The 14,835-nt window shown below is 33.1% G+C and overlaps 7 protein-coding genes and 3 pseudogenes across 10 annotated transcripts, besides 6 other annotated features; 3 read left to right on the top strand and 7 right to left on the bottom strand.

Moving 5' to 3' along the window:
* Positions 1-2,911: part of a mobile genetic element that runs on past the window's edge.
* Positions 2,124-2,911: a terminal%2Cinverted (terminal inverted repeat of MuDRx-1_TV/Phantom-3 transposon ID:TVAGG3_0178050).
* Positions 2,912-3,034: 123 nt separating this feature from the next.
* TVAGG3_0178040 (organellar and viral DNA polymerase type B) lies at positions 3,035-3,547 on the top strand (the record flags this gene model as incomplete). The annotated part of the gene is made up of 1 exon (XM_001294602.1): positions 3,035-3,547. The coding sequence occupies one exon, from the start codon at positions 3,035-3,037 to the stop codon at positions 3,545-3,547; it is 513 nt and encodes a 170-aa protein (XP_001294603.1).
* Positions 3,035-11,915: a mobile genetic element.
* TVAGG3_0178030 (organellar and viral DNA polymerase type B) lies at positions 3,641-3,961 on the top strand (the record flags this gene model as incomplete). The annotated part of the gene is made up of 1 exon (XM_001294601.1): positions 3,641-3,961. One exon carries the CDS (start codon positions 3,641-3,643, stop codon positions 3,959-3,961), a length of 321 nt encoding a protein of 106 aa, XP_001294602.1.
* TVAGG3_0178020 (KilA, N-terminal/APSES-type HTH, DNA-binding family) lies at positions 4,304-5,143 on the top strand (the record flags this gene model as incomplete). The annotated part of the gene is made up of 1 exon (XM_001292529.1): positions 4,304-5,143. The coding sequence occupies one exon, from the start codon at positions 4,304-4,306 to the stop codon at positions 5,141-5,143; it is 840 nt and encodes a 279-aa protein (XP_001292530.1).
* Positions 5,159-5,605, bottom strand: TVAGG3_0178010 (protein of unknown function, DUF4106 family; the record flags this gene model as incomplete). Its single annotated transcript, XM_051225526.1, has 1 exon — positions 5,159-5,605. One exon carries the CDS (start codon positions 5,603-5,605, stop codon positions 5,159-5,161), a length of 447 nt encoding a protein of 148 aa, XP_051110512.1.
* Positions 5,802-6,191, bottom strand: TVAGG3_0178000 (protein of unknown function, DUF4108 family; the record flags this gene model as incomplete). The annotated part of the gene is made up of 1 exon (XM_051225525.1): positions 5,802-6,191. One exon carries the CDS (start codon positions 6,189-6,191, stop codon positions 5,802-5,804), a length of 390 nt encoding a protein of 129 aa, XP_051110511.1.
* On the bottom strand, positions 6,257-7,492 carry TVAGG3_0177990 (uncharacterized protein; the record flags this gene model as incomplete). Its single annotated transcript, XM_051225524.1, has 1 exon — positions 6,257-7,492. The coding sequence occupies one exon, from the start codon at positions 7,490-7,492 to the stop codon at positions 6,257-6,259; it is 1,236 nt and encodes a 411-aa protein (XP_051110510.1).
* On the bottom strand, positions 7,523-7,915 carry TVAGG3_0177980 (uncharacterized protein; the record flags this gene model as incomplete). Its single annotated transcript, XM_051225523.1, has 1 exon — positions 7,523-7,915. The coding sequence occupies one exon, from the start codon at positions 7,913-7,915 to the stop codon at positions 7,523-7,525; it is 393 nt and encodes a 130-aa protein (XP_051110509.1).
* Positions 9,236-9,889, bottom strand: TVAGG3_0177970 (annotated as a pseudogene). Its single transcript has one exon. A coding segment is annotated over exon 1 (654 nt).
* TVAGG3_0177960 lies at positions 10,040-10,839 on the bottom strand (annotated as a pseudogene). The gene has a single exon. A coding segment is annotated over exon 1 (800 nt).
* A 641-nt stretch (positions 11,916-12,556) lies between the features above and the next one.
* Positions 12,557-12,584: a terminal%2Cinverted (terminal inverted repeat of Mariner transposon ID:TVAGG3_0177930).
* Positions 12,557-13,860: a mobile genetic element.
* TVAGG3_0177940 lies at positions 12,637-13,764 on the bottom strand (annotated as a pseudogene). The gene has a single exon. A coding segment is annotated over exon 1 (1,128 nt).
* Positions 13,833-13,860: a terminal%2Cinverted (terminal inverted repeat of Mariner transposon ID:TVAGG3_0177930).
* Positions 13,861-14,835: the final 975 nt, after the last annotated feature.

Raw genomic sequence — 14,835 nt, 5'->3', positions numbered from 1 at the left:
TATTAACACTTATGAAGATCTATAGTATTTGAGCAGATAAATTTGATAATTTCCAAAACTCTTATATTTCAAAATTAAAGTGTGCGAATGCATTTAAATGAGAGCAAAAAGAGATTGATGCTGTTAAAACTATGTGTTAATTTGCAATTATTTCGCATCACAAGAACTACCCAGTAAATTCGGCTATCTTTCTTTGCAATTATTCTCCATTATACATATAATATAATGGTTAGGGTTTGAAGAAAAGTTACTAGAGAATTATTGACTTTTGAAATAATGCAGAATTTTACTTGAAGAAATCATTAATTTATGAGTTCCAAATTGCTAAGCATGACGAAGGATCATTAAATTTGCTACAATTAAATACACTTATTGCAGAATTAAGATTTTTGAAATTAAAAGTTTGAAATATTGCCTTTTTGAATAAAAATTTAAATTTTATTATATAATCATGATAATATCTTATAGAAATTAAAAGAAAATATTTTAAACCATTCAAATATTTTGAATGTCTTATCAATTTAAAATATTAAAAGATAGCTTGATTTTATCATCATTAGTTGTTATCAAAGTTTTCTTCTTTTGATGAACAACAGTAAATGATTTGTTAATTACTTGTCTTCCTTTTTCGCAGCAAAATCGAAAGTTATGATGATAATCTTGCTCTCAATTTTGAAACTCTCTGATTTACAAGTAAGCATTCCTTTGGAAAAGCAGTCCTATTCTGTTTTCAAGATATTTTAAAGCCTCAATTTCATACAATGCGCAGATCTATTCGAAATTGCAAGAACTCTCAAGAAAAATGCAGCAGCAAAGAAGATTCCATAGTTTCTAGCATCAAAAATTTACAACCTTAATACAACAGTTAAAGAGAAGCTCGAAAAGAAAATATTTAACCATAAAGCTGGAAACCATTCGATATCTACTATTGGATCTAATAAAAAGTTAATTATAACATATTTAACATGCTATTTGTTGACTTTGTTCCATTATATTACCATATATATCTTTTTGAAATCTAAAATATTTTTACAATTTTAACCATGTGTTGTTGAAACCATATATCAATCTTAGCTAAAGTATAGTTTATGAGTCTGTCACCATCTAACGTATGAATTTTCAAAAATGTCAAATATGTTCATTTTTTCTGTAGATTCAGCCATAATTTCACGTTGTTATACTATTCAACTATTATTTAATATTTTTATCGATTTAAATATATGATGAGATGCTTAGTTCTCCTGGAAATCGATTTTTAATCGCAATTTTAACTTTCCAAAAAAAATTCAAAAATAAAAATCCCTCTCAATTTTCTAAGTTTTATAACTCGCCAAATCTCTAGCCAATTTTTTTGGCCCGTATAAATATTGTTTGGCACTATATAGGGATGCTATTTATCATATTTTCATCCCATTTTACTGTTATCGCCTAGTGAATGTACCTTTGTTAGAAAAAATATACAACTAAAATGTCAGTTTTAAAAAATTTAAAAATTATATTAAAACAATAGTCATTGAGGATGGTTAATTGCAAAAACTCAAGAAACTATCATTATCTCTCTTTGCTTAACACATCTACAACTGGAAACATCATTCCAAATGAAGTTCCTCAGTCTCGTCAAAATTTCTCTCTCATCTACAACAAGCTTAACTCAAAACTCAAGAAACTATCATTATCTCTCTTTGCTTAACACATCTACAACTGGAAACATCATTCCAAATGTTGCATTCAAGAATCCTATTATTATTCTTTCTTTCAATCTTTTATATTTACTCTTTAAATTCTAATATAATATAAATTCTTCATTTCCTTTGTTTAAACTTTTTTCATTTTAATACCATTTTATCAGATAGTAATTTTTGTTTTTCTCTGACCAAAAATCTTCTCAATTTAACTCCACCTTCACAAAAATTCATTGAGTTCTCTCAAAATTCTTGTATTTTTGGTATACTTAAAGTATCATCTTCAAATATTTTTTTGGAGAAAATTGACTTTGCATAATATCGTAATACTTTTTAAGGCAGATAGATTTACCGTAAGTTGAAGAACTTTTAATTTGAACAGAAATTATTCAACAAATATTCTTTTTATTTGATCAATAAATTGTAATATCATTATACTATATATTAATATGAATTTTTATAGAAAAGCTTTATTTTTTTCTCAATTTTTAATTTCATTTCAGTCTCTAAACTTTCTTACTATGTAAAAACGTATTATTATAGTAATAAAATAAAATACATGTTTATTCGATCTCGTATTTCAAAAAAATAAAATTACTTATATAAAAAGATTCTCTTTAGTCAACTTTCTTTTTGAATCTCTAATAAGTTTTTACTGTTGCTTCTATATATTAAGTATTGATTCTTGTAGTAAAGAAAATCCGGAACGTTTATTTATTAGAATACTCGAACTTTGACTTACATATTACTAATTGCAATTATTTTCAAGAGCTATTTCTATTACTCCTACTTGTTCGGCTTAAAATCTGCTATATTGTTAAGATAAACTAAGTCTAAATTTTGAACCATTTTTTGAAGTTTAAAGTGTAATACATATCGATTTTTTATCCGAATTTAAGAATTGCTTCAAAGTTTTAGCGTGAAATCGTGCATTTTTTCTAATGAAATTGTTATTATAAGATAAGCAATCTGAGTTTTTTTGAATAATATGTCACTACACATGATAGAGCGTTACGTGCTGAAAAGTTACGCTTCGTTCTGAAAGTGGTAATGAAGTTTTATTAGAATTCATCAAAAAAACGTATGAAAATAATCGTATGTCAAAATGTGAGCACTTCTCAAAATTTGCTCACATTTTGACTATTTTTGTGAGATCTTCCTCACAATTTTTTGACAAACGTACAAAAAAGTGCCAAAATGTGAGCAAATGTGAGCAATTTTTATATCTCGTTTAGGGTAGATGGTTAGATCTAACCTCATTTCTACCCTCTTGAATTTTCATGAATTTCCTTAAGATAGAAAAAATAAAGTTAGTTTTATTTTTATTTATTTTTTTATTTTGTATGTAAGATATGATTTCAACAATCGGCACAACAACAATTCAAACAACAGCACCAAACTCGTTAGTCATGAATCCAACATCTATGTTAGTAGAGATGAAAAGCTTCATTCCTTCTTCATATACTTTTGAAACAGAAATCCAAGAACTTTTAACAAGTAATTTAGACTGTACCGCACAGGATGAAGAAAATGAAGAATATCTTTATGAAATGGAGGACCTCATCGACCATTTGCCTAAACTACCTGAAATTCAGCAGCAAAAGCTCACTATTCCTGAATTCGACGAAATTGAAGTCAAAGCAACTGACTCAGTAGAAATAAAGAAGTTCATACGAAAGGTAAACTATGAGTTTCTAGGATATCATTGCAACCATAAAGTTATGGACAAAGATTGCGACATGTTATATAAGAACATCTCTGACCTTTACAAATCCGAAGAATTTAAGACATACGACAACTTTGTTTCATTAGCTGCAAAATGTGTATGGCAGATAAGAGATAAAGATAGAAGAGGTAAGGTATAGAATGAACAGATAAAACCAACTGCTTCAGATTTAAAGAAAACCATTGACGCCTTGGTTGTTTTAGCAGGTAAGGTTTCAGAATATAACGCAAAAATGAACCCGCGATGTTCTAAATGTAAAGCAGCAATTAGGAAATATAACTACTCCGTCAAAGAGATAGAACGTATGCGAAACGACTATGCAGATTTAAAGAAAGAAGCAGAGAAGCCGGTTGAAAATAAAATGGACATGTTAGAATTTCTGAACAAAAACTATCCAACTGCTGACGATTTCCTTCTATCTGATGTCAAGAAGAAGTATAAAGAAACTTTCGGTATCGTTAAAACATTCGATGTACTAAAAGAAGAAATAGAAGCTACAAAACTGTTTAGAGTCTCACGAATTCATAACGTTTACCATGTAAAACGTTTATAAATAATGAGGGTAGAAAAGAGGTTAGTTATCGGGTTAGATCTAACCTTCTACCCTAAAATATATTTTTGCTGAATTCAGCACAAAATTCTGAGTAAAATAATTTTTAGGGCATGTGTCAAACCGTTGAGTTTTCACAAAATTTAAAAAATAACGTTTACCATGTGAAACGTTTATAAAATAACTGGGGTAGAAATGAGGTGAAAAAACAGGTGAAATCTCACCTCTTCACCTAAACATTATTTTTATTGAATTCAGCACAAAAATCATGAATTTCCTTAAGATAGAAAAAATAAAGTTAGTTTTATTTTTATTTATTTTTTTATTTTGTATGTAAAGACAGATATGTCAACATCAGAGAACACAACAACAGTTATAGTCCATGAAGCTATAAATGAAGAATACGAGTACATACAGTATAACAAACAGTTACGTCTCATTCGTTCGGTCAAAGACGATATGTACCAAATGCAAAGTATTTTGACAGCATGTTTTGCACCCGACAATAAGAAACCACAAGACTGGTTTAGGAACCAAAGCACTATTGAACTATTAAATGAAGCTGAAAATTCGACTACGGGATTTCTCGTAGTCGCAAAAACTCGAGTGGGAGAAAAACCCCAGTCGCCAAAACTCTATGAAAATCGTGAAAAATTGCCAAACGGTTTGAGAGGATATTATGTACATAGACTTCTTGTAAATGCTGTTGCAATGTGGGCTTCGCCTCGTTATGCTTGGTATATTTACAAACTTCTTGACGATTTACATACAGAAATGAGAAAAGAAATGGAAAACAAGCTTGAAGCAAAAGACAAAAGCATTCAGAAAAGAATACCACGTTCGGTACCAAAAGGAAAGGAAAAGAACTATAAGTATATGATATATACTGAAGAGATGGAAAATGAAGAAGATAAAGATATGGTTATGTTGCATTTAGTCAGAAGAAACAACAAAAGCTTTTACGACCTTGCTAAGATTTACAAATCTGACAGAAATTGGTTCTATCGCGAAAACTTACCGATTTCAATGACCCCAAATGAAGATGTGAAACAAATAGTTCAAGATACGTTACCTCAAACACACTATGATATGAAAGGTTGTACAATACTTACCTTCAAAGAAGACTTACCGCTACTGAAAGAAAAAATAACAGAGTATTTTGACAACTTCAAACAAGTAGGGTAGATGAACCATTTATTTTTATTGACTTTTTACAATTTGAACTTTGTTTGCGTAGATATGAATTCTGAAAGAAGTATGAGGGTCTTGTATGACTTTGTACTTCTCCCATAGTTCATGTCTGTCAAACTTACCTGCCATGGACTCTTTCATAAGTTCCATGAAATCGTCTTCGGACAATCCGGGGAAAAGTATTATGTCAGTAAGTATTCTTTTAACATCCTTACTTAAACTCTTGGCTGTCTGTACACATATTACGACTGAAATGTTAAAGTGTCTGAGCTTCTTAAGAATTCGACACATATCTTGTTCTCTATTCTTTAACAAAGGATGAGAGGCGAAATCATCTAAGATAAGAAGACATCTATGAGGGTAAGTCTTCCAATCATAAGATTGCAATTTCTTCGAAATGTATTCTATCTCTTTCTGTTTGTTTCTGAAGTGTTTCTTCTCTAATATTCTCTGCATTTCCTCATTTGGGTCTTTAAACTTAGAATTTATATACTCATTTATAGCATTATACTTCAAAACTCTTCTTTGGTACTTCTTTATCCAATCTAACAACTCAGTATCCTTTATACATACTAACTTAGACTTCTTTATAATATCTTTGAACGAATTGACGGTTTGGTCAAATTGACCAGAAGTCGAACAAATTTTATTTTTAGAACATTTCTGGGTCAATGTCAATGTTCTCTTCCTCTTTAGGAGTAAACACTGGCTTAGACTCTAAAATCTTTTTACCCAATTTACCTTGAACTTCTACAACTTTAGACTCATAATATTCATAGTCGTCTGTCTTCTTTGGTTCATAAGGTATAACAAGTTTGTATGCTTTGCCTTCTTTAAGGTTTGAGAACCTTCTGTCAAAACTTTCTTTGACTGTTAACAAACCTTCTATGTCTAAGTCTTCAAATTTCGCACCATTTTTAGTCACAATAGCAAACTTAACTGGTTCGATGTTCCAAACTTTGCTGAATGAAGACTTTTCAAAATGGTAGAAGTAAACATTCAAATATGTGAATGGGTCTAGTTCTTCTTTAAGTCCTGACATGTACTTGTTTACTGAAATATATTTCATCATCTTTTCTATCGGATAAAAAATATTTTTTTTAAAATTTACTCAGAAAAATTTTTCTTTGTATATACACCATTCTGAACATCTAAAAGACTTTTGACATTTGCCAAGAATGTACGTTTAGAAGCTGCCATATAACCATATTCTTGACAATATTGTTTATATTCATCATATAAAGACTTTTCATCTAATGACACAAAGTCAGTTTCATCTATGAACAGTTCATATACACTCTTGTTTGCTTCTAACAATGTTTGTCTCTCTTCGGTATGTGGAATTTGTCTTGGATTGAACTTAGAAATATCTAATGTCATGAAATATGAGAACAAGTGGTTGTAAAAGTCAGATGTCAAAGTTTCTGCTAAGTCGTCAAAATATTCTGTATCTTGCATATGAGAATCTGACGTTCTGACAACTACATATCTTCTGTCAGAACTTTCTAACTTCATCGGAACAGCATTGTTTGAAACCATAATGAAGTTTGCAACATTTTCACAAACTCTTTGGTCTTTATACTTTCTTTCAACAACTCCAACTTTGTCTGTTATAAGACTCTTCAAAGCATCTGAGTTCAAAACTTTTGTTGTATCTATACTTTGAAGTTCATTGCAAACTATAAGTTTCATATTCTCTATTGAGGAGTTAAACTTGCCACAGATGTTTTCTAAGTTTGTCATATTCGGATTCGAATAACCTTCTAACAGTTTGCACAAAATATCTGTAAAGAATGTGTTCTTACCAGTTCCTTGTTTTCCAATTATAATGAGAGCAGTTTCATTTTTAGCACTTGGATGTTGTAAGATATTTGCAAACCAACATAAGATATACTCATAAACCTTTTCGTTTCCATTGCATATAATTTCTTTGACATGGTCTAACCAAGCTTCTATAATATTTTCTTTCCATTCTACTTGTTCATATTTATATCCAGTGAAGATAGAATAGAAGTTTGGAGAAGGTGTATAAAACTTTATACCACGAACTGAAAAATCTTCAAGTTTTGACAATAAGATATCCCAAGCATCTAACATCTTCATTCCAACTTGTACAACTTTTATTTTCTTAAGTTTCTGTCTACATTCTTGTTCAGACACTATTGTTGCTCTTGGTTTGTTAAAGACAACATCCCATTCTTTCATGACATAACATTCTGGGGCAGAGTCAACATAAATGACTAAACGTTTCAAATTCTCGACTGCTTTGTTATAGTCTCTAAATGGACACATATTTCTGAATGCTTGGAAGTCATAAAAATCTGAAACATCTATTCTGTACATTTTTATAAAAATAAAAAAAATAATATTTTTTTATTCTTGACTTTGTTGTTCCATTTGTTGCATTTGTTGTTCTTGAGCTATTTGTTGTTGAAGTTGTTCTTGTAATACAATACTTTCACCAGTTGCATCTTCCAATTCGAAACTTTCTGCCGTCATTGACAAATACATAGGACATAAAAGTTTTACAGGAACAAAGTTTGCGTCAACTAATGTCAACGTTATACTTGCCAAAGTGTTTGAGTTCACTAAGGTTGAAAATTCTGCATTCGAATGAACAATAGGCAAACCAGCAGAGAAAGTATTGTTTATACGCATAAGTATCTTTTGGTCATAATAGTTTCTGTCGACATTCGAATAACACTTTGAACCTAAGTTTGAAACAATATATAAGATTGGTGTGCTTAATGTCAATGGAATAGACATTCCTTGTATGACACCTTTTCCTGTTATAGGAAACTGTTGGTAGTAAAAACCAGAAATAAGTTTTGTATTATAGCTCATATCGTTTATAGTAAACTCAGTCGGACATCCAAACATAATGAAACCTGCTCTAGTTGCAGCACATGTTACACCCGTACTTAAGTATTAAATAAGTCAACAAAACCTGTTGGTGGTATATCTGAGTAAGTATCTTCAAAGGAGTATTTTTTTACCATTCACAACAATAAAGTCTTCTGGTGTCAAAAGAGCAAAACAGGCTTTAGTCGTCATTGTGTTTAAGGTTAGTTTACAATATCGTCCTTGAGGACTTTGTAAGTTTGTTGTTATAGAATTATATGACTCAGGGTTTTTTAGTCGTAATAGTATAAACCATTATGTCTTCTGCCATTTACTTAGCAAATAAATTTTAATGAAATGTTGTGGTCGTCAAATATTTTTATAACGTCTGGGAAACTATATTTTAAGTTCAACGTTTCACCTCCTTTCATAACGTATATCTTGTCAATGGCATTATATGAAACACCACAGCAACTAATGTCGGGTTCTATTTTTTTGATGTTTATATCGTCTGCCTCTGTCAAAAGTTTCAATAGTTCTTTCAAAACTTCATGAGGTGCAATGACATATGAGTTCACTTTTACAGGGTTGTGTTCGACCAAGTTTAACATTATACTTAAAGCTTGACAAATCTTCTCCTGAGTTTGAAGTTTGTCTTTCAGTTGTTGGTAGTCGTTTCGAATATCTGCAACAGAACTTAAGTCTCTGCTAACTTCAGGATATGTTGGTTGTTCTTTTACAGGAACAATTGTTATACCATCTTCGTCTTCGTATGGTTTCCCACTTCAACATCTCTGTCTTTGACATTGACAACAACACTTTGACTGTTTGTTTGAGTTGGTGAATTTAACTTCACATCTGCCACCGCCATTAAACCTTTTGAAACACTTACGCTTCTATTTTTCGGAAATGACATTTTACTTAGAATAAAAAGATGGACGTATTCGGATATCTTATTGAATTGAAGCAGAACAAAGTTTATACTCACAAACAATACAAATACATTGACAGAATAGTTCTTTACACAAACAATGGAAAATGTTATAGAATAGCAATATTTGCTGAACCAAAAATTTTCATAAAGCAAAGAAAGTTGGTATAACTGAAATGGTGAAAGTTCTTGAAGCAGACAAAAATATAACTTCAAAACTTACAGATATTACTAAAGGAAAGTTTATATACAATATTATGTCAAAACTGGCGTACTGTCAATATTTGACAGAGAGAAGTCAGTTCAAGAACAACTTACTGACCTGCTGCCAAAATCTGCTCGATGGAAGCTGTCGTTATGCCAATCTGAGGAGCCCCAGCAGTTTTCATCGAACGAATCTTCAAAAGAGCATCTTCCGTGAAAAGTGCTATTGGTTTTGTAAACTTCTTTGCTCTCAATTCATCTGGACCGTCTCTGTCACCAGTATATTGTATTTGAACTGTACCAACAGTTGAAATACCACCCATAAAGTCTTCTGAGTCAGCAAATGGAATGCCAAGCCAAAAGTTTGAACGGTCTCCATTTGTATATTGAGTTTTTTGACCTCCTGTATGAGCCCATACTTTCACATATGGCATAATAGAACTTTGCATTTCAGGGTTAATAGTTGTTGTGAAGTTGTTGTTAAAATTCATAGCATCTAATGTCAAGTTGTATGACCTCATATCCTCACTGTAAATATTCTTCTCTTGGATAATATTTGCCATCTATGTTTATATGATATTTAATACCGGGGTTGTAGAAACAAGAATAGTCATTTATAGTTCGTCTGAACAGTACAAACATAGTATCTGCATGTTTCATTGCAGTTGTTAAAGCAATATCTGTTCTTGCACTTCGGCTCCTGGATTTTGGTTTCCAACTTCACCTGCAAAGTCTTTGACAGATATTTGGTGTATAGGGAACATAAGTGGAACTGCAATATATTTGGCAGCTAAAGCATTTGAAATATCTGGGTCCAACATATAGACTGCAAGTCTGCTTTCTATTCTCTTGCATTCAAACTGTTCGCATGTAAACTTAACTGGGTCCCAAGCAGTTCCAGCAGCATTGAAATAATAGTTTACTTCAGTGTTGAGGTTTGAGAAACCAAAGTCTAAGTCAACTTTGTCTTTGCAAAAGTCACAGAACTTGGCTCCACCAGTTCCAGCTACAGTAATGCTGAATGGGTCTTGTGTTGGTGCAATGACTAAGTTATTTTTGCTTGGAGTAAGTTCGATAGAAATTTTTCCTGCCCAGTTTGGTAAGTATCTTAAAAACCTAAAGATGAGGAAAGATGACAAAGGAACTCTAAGTTTCAGTTTTACTTTAGTGGCAGCAGTTCCATCTGAACCAGAGAGGTTAACATAAACTCCTGGAACGTTAGGGTCAAGTCTTCTTATTTTCTCAATAGTTGCATACTGGTCTGTTTGTTCTCTAGCTTGTGGTTGTACTGAGTTTCTCAAAGCGAACCATTCATAGTTTGCCCATGTTACTGTTTGAACTAAGTCAGAGTTAGAATATATCTTATATCCCATGAAAACTTCTGGAGCATATTGGTATCCGACATAGAAAATTCCATTGCAACCTTTCTTGTCAGACAACTTGGCAGAAGGTTTTATTTCAATGTCTTGTTCCACGTATAAGAATGAGTTGTCAATAGAAATAATATGAAACCTGTCGCAAGCAATATCTACTGTTGTTGAAGAACCTTCTCCAAACTCACCTACGTTTCCATAAGAAACAGCAGTTGTATATTCGTAAGTTCCAGAACTATTTCTGACCTTCTAATGGCATTGTCGCATTCGTTATACCATTCGGAAACATTTCCGTTCATGGCATCCAAAACTGTTGGCGTTATATTCTGAGCGGCGTACATTTCATATGGGTAAAAATATAGAATAGTTGGATTTATATGTCATAATAGAACCCACTCGGACCAAGCTTTACTTTCTTCCTGACTGAGTTTTTAACTCTTCTTTTTCCTTCATTGCCACTACTTTCACTAGATGAAGTTACTTCTTCACTACTTTCACTTTGTTCTACTCTTCTCTTCTTCTTTGGTGTCGCTTTTGGTAACTTGCCCCTGCTTCAAGTTGTTGCATCTTTGCCTCATGTTCACCTAGTATGTTGTAAATTTCCCATGTCCTTTTGCCTTTGGGCTCTGGTCGCCCATCTCAGGTAACCTATATCCTAGAAAAGATTTTGTCATAGTTTGTATTTGAGTCTTCGCGTATTGTTTGCATGACTCTTTCCTGAGTTTCCGGTTCAAGCTCTTCAAACAGAGCTTGTCCATATGGAATAAGCTCGTTTCCAAATATATGTTTTTTGTAGCCATTCTGGTTTTCTTTCCATGTTACCAATAATATCTTTTGTGAATGGGAAAGCTTTTACCCAACGTTTCAGGCTTGCATCATTTATTTCTGTAGTTGGTTTTATTTTGTCAAGGAACATGTTTTTCAATACTAACATTTCATTTGGTACTGTCCATTTGAGTTTTCTTAAAATATTCATCCTTCTCAGTTCATTGTCTGCAAAGTAAGTTTTTATGACATTTTGCAAACTTTCGTTTGCAAGGTCATGTACAATAGGTTCTCTTCCTTCTCTCTCCCTAACTTCTTTCTAAACTCTTCACCAAATATACCATCTCTATGGTTCTGTGTAGTTCTTTGAGATAAATGTTCTAGAACGTCAGGTGTTATATTTCCATCAGCCATGTTCATTTCATACTGGTCCAAAATATCTGCATCTTTCATATCTTTCAATGGCATTAAAGCCGCGCTGAAAATACCAGCTATATCTGGTTCACCATTCACTTCCATTGCGTCTACAACTTCTTGGAATTGAGGTTGTAAGTTTATGAACCACCTATCCGATTAGCTTTATGACCCCATTTCATTGTAGTTCCATATCTGCAGAAACAAAAGTAGGTTTGTTTCCATATTGGTTAGGTTCTGAATGAACTTTAAACAATGTTTCATTTCTATATGTTTTGTTGAAATTTAACCTTTTATTTTCACCGAGTTCAGCCAAGATTGAACGTTATATGGTCGTAAGTAAAAAGGATTATTGTATTTGCGTACATTTTCTTTCAGTACTTCCATTCTATGCTGAATATTTTCATCTGATGTTGGAGTCTTTTGTATGTCGGTGAACATTTTTCGATATTCTTCTACTATGTCAGCCGAATTTTTCTTAGACTCTTGGAAAGATTCCATATTCTCCTCATACTCTTGTTGAGGGTCAAGATTTTTCGGCTTTTCCAAATCTTCATCTAGTTCTGTGAAGTTAGTTTCCAAAGGAGGGACTTGTTCGTTTCCTTCAGGCTCTTCTAGCTGTTGTTGCTGAACTATTTCTTCCATGTCTGGTTGTATCTGAACTTCTTCCTGTTGAGTTTCTTGTACCTCATCTGGTGGCATTTCATATATTCCGAGACCGTTTTTAACAAGTTCCCTATCTAAGTCATCCGGACTCATAAACCTTTCTTCTTTCGTTCCGTCTCTATTTTTTACGCGTTTCATGAAGAGAGTTGAATTATCATTTAGCTCTGACATCAAATATCTCGGAGTAAATTCATTCATGTCATTTGGATGATATAGGGTGTCCAAAGGTGTGTTTAGCACAAACCTGAATACTGCAAATAGAAATAAACAAGTTACATATATATAAAGTTTATTTAAATATAATCACCATTGGATTCAATCACGCGTTCGCAGCGATCGATCCAGGCTTGAAAGACACGCTTTAAATCATCATGAGAAAATTGCTCAAATTGCTCTCTTACAAAATTTTCAAGATCATCTGGACTCGCGAATTCGCGTCCTTCAGCTCTCTTTTTTAGCGTGCCGAATAAATAAAAGTCAGAGGGTGCAATATCAGGTGAATAAATTGGGTTTGGAACAACTTTGACATTGTTTTCCACAAGTAATTCATTACCTTATGACTTTTGTGAACTCTTGAATTATCAAAATGAATTGCAAGCTTTTGTTTTTGTTGTTTGGATTTCTCAAACTCATCAGAATTGATAATTTGAGTAAGAACATTGTCAATTAGATACTGAGCATTCATCGTATTAGGTTTTTGAAGAATATCAATTGCGATGATGCCATTCACGCCCCAAAAAACCGACAACATCATCATTGGTGTGTCAATTTTTTTCTTCGGGAATGTTTGCGGATTTTCATCCTTCGGGATCCACATGATTTTGGCTTCTGTTGCATATTGAAACCAAGACTCGTCCCCTGTTACTAAAAAGCGAAACTTCTTGGATTGATACGCACCCAATATAGAGAGGAGCTCTTTCGAAGATTGGACTCTAGATTTTTTTTGAACTGAATTAAGGTTGTGCGGAACCCAACGTGTATACGCTAGTTTGTAGTTCAAATAATTGTGCAGATAATAACTGACTGTTGTACGTGGTATCTTTGTCATCTCCTCTATCCTTCTGAGTGATGCTCTTGGGTCTTCATCTAGCGCTTGAAGAATTGCTTTGATTTTTCTTTGATCCGGCGATTTTTTGTCAATTTTTATGATGGGCGCCTTTTTGTTCATGAAGTGATACATCCTAACATGATACGTTACAGTGGAATAGCTAGGAGCATCCATACCGAAGCATTTTACCAATGTCTCGTAGATTTTTTTACAGTCTTTGCATTTTTTTTGCAAAGAGCGAGGATGTTTTCTTTATGATTCATTAAAAAATGAAAAAAATCCCGCCAAAATTTCCCGCGAAACCGCCTCTTGTCTCAAAATTCATTTTATATCCCGGCATGGCGCCAAAATACAACATACTCATCATATACATATATTCATATTTTTTATTATATATTTATAATCAGCATATATCTCCTTTAATAGTCTCATATAGAGCGCTGTGCTAAACGCACCTTTGGACACCCTATATGCTATTAAATCATATCCCTTTGCGAGCTTGTATTTTCCAGGTTTGAGATTATATCCGATTTTATGCTGAACCATAAAGCTAAATAGGTTCGGGTCAGTATTTCCTTCCTTGAACTTTCTAATAGCTTCTTTATATCTGTCACTAAAGTCAAGAGTATCTGGGTAACCATAATCTTCCTTAAGCATTTTTAAGAATTCTTGGTTTCCTTTTTCTCTACTTCTTTTATGTCCTTGCTCTGTTTGTGGTTGCTGTGCTGGTTGTGGAGGTGGTTGTGGTGCAGGGTTTTGAACTGTTGGTTTTGGTTGTTGTTGTGGTGCTGGATTTTGAACTGTTGGTTGTTGTGCAGGGTTTTGAACTGTTGGTTGCTGTGCTGGGTTTTGAACTGTTGGCTTTGGTTGTTATTGTGGTGCTGGATTTTGAACTGTTGGTTGTTGTGTTGGTTTTGGTGCATGCCTGTGTCTGTGTCCATGTGACGATGTAAATGTTTTAGGTAGTCCTGGTGCAGGTGCTTCTCTTGGAGGGTTTGGTGGTATAATAAGTTCCACCAGCTGGCACATATGTTCATCTGCAGCATAATGTCCTACCTGACTTTTCGTTCTTAAGAAAGCATTTACTAGGTCTGTTTTGGTCTGTTAACTCTTTTTCTTGACTTTCCACAACAGTTACTCTAACGGCGTCATAGGCACTTTGAACTGCCCTGTCTCGTTGCTGCATCTGTTATTTTCGTCATATTTTGTGCTACTTCTCTTAACTCGTTGTCGAAACCTTCAGACTTCAGTTTCTTTCCAGATGAGAGTCGTTCACTAGTTTCACCTTACTATGAAGAGCTTCGAAGGCATTCTTAAAGTCAGCATTCATTAAAGCTTCATTTGAACTGTCTTCATCCGCTTGTATTTTTGTCCTTATTGACCCTATAAGTTGGGCTGCTTTAGCGTTGGCTTGGGCATCTAACCAGTCATTATTAGCTTTTAT

Source organism: Trichomonas vaginalis, chromosome IV, assembly GCF_026262505.1.
Source record: "Trichomonas vaginalis G3 chromosome IV, whole genome shotgun sequence".
In the NCBI taxonomy this organism is placed as follows: domain Eukaryota; phylum Parabasalia; order Trichomonadida; family Trichomonadidae; genus Trichomonas; species Trichomonas vaginalis.
Note: the sequence above shows the minus strand (reverse complement) of the source record. Positions and strands in the feature narration are given on the sequence as shown.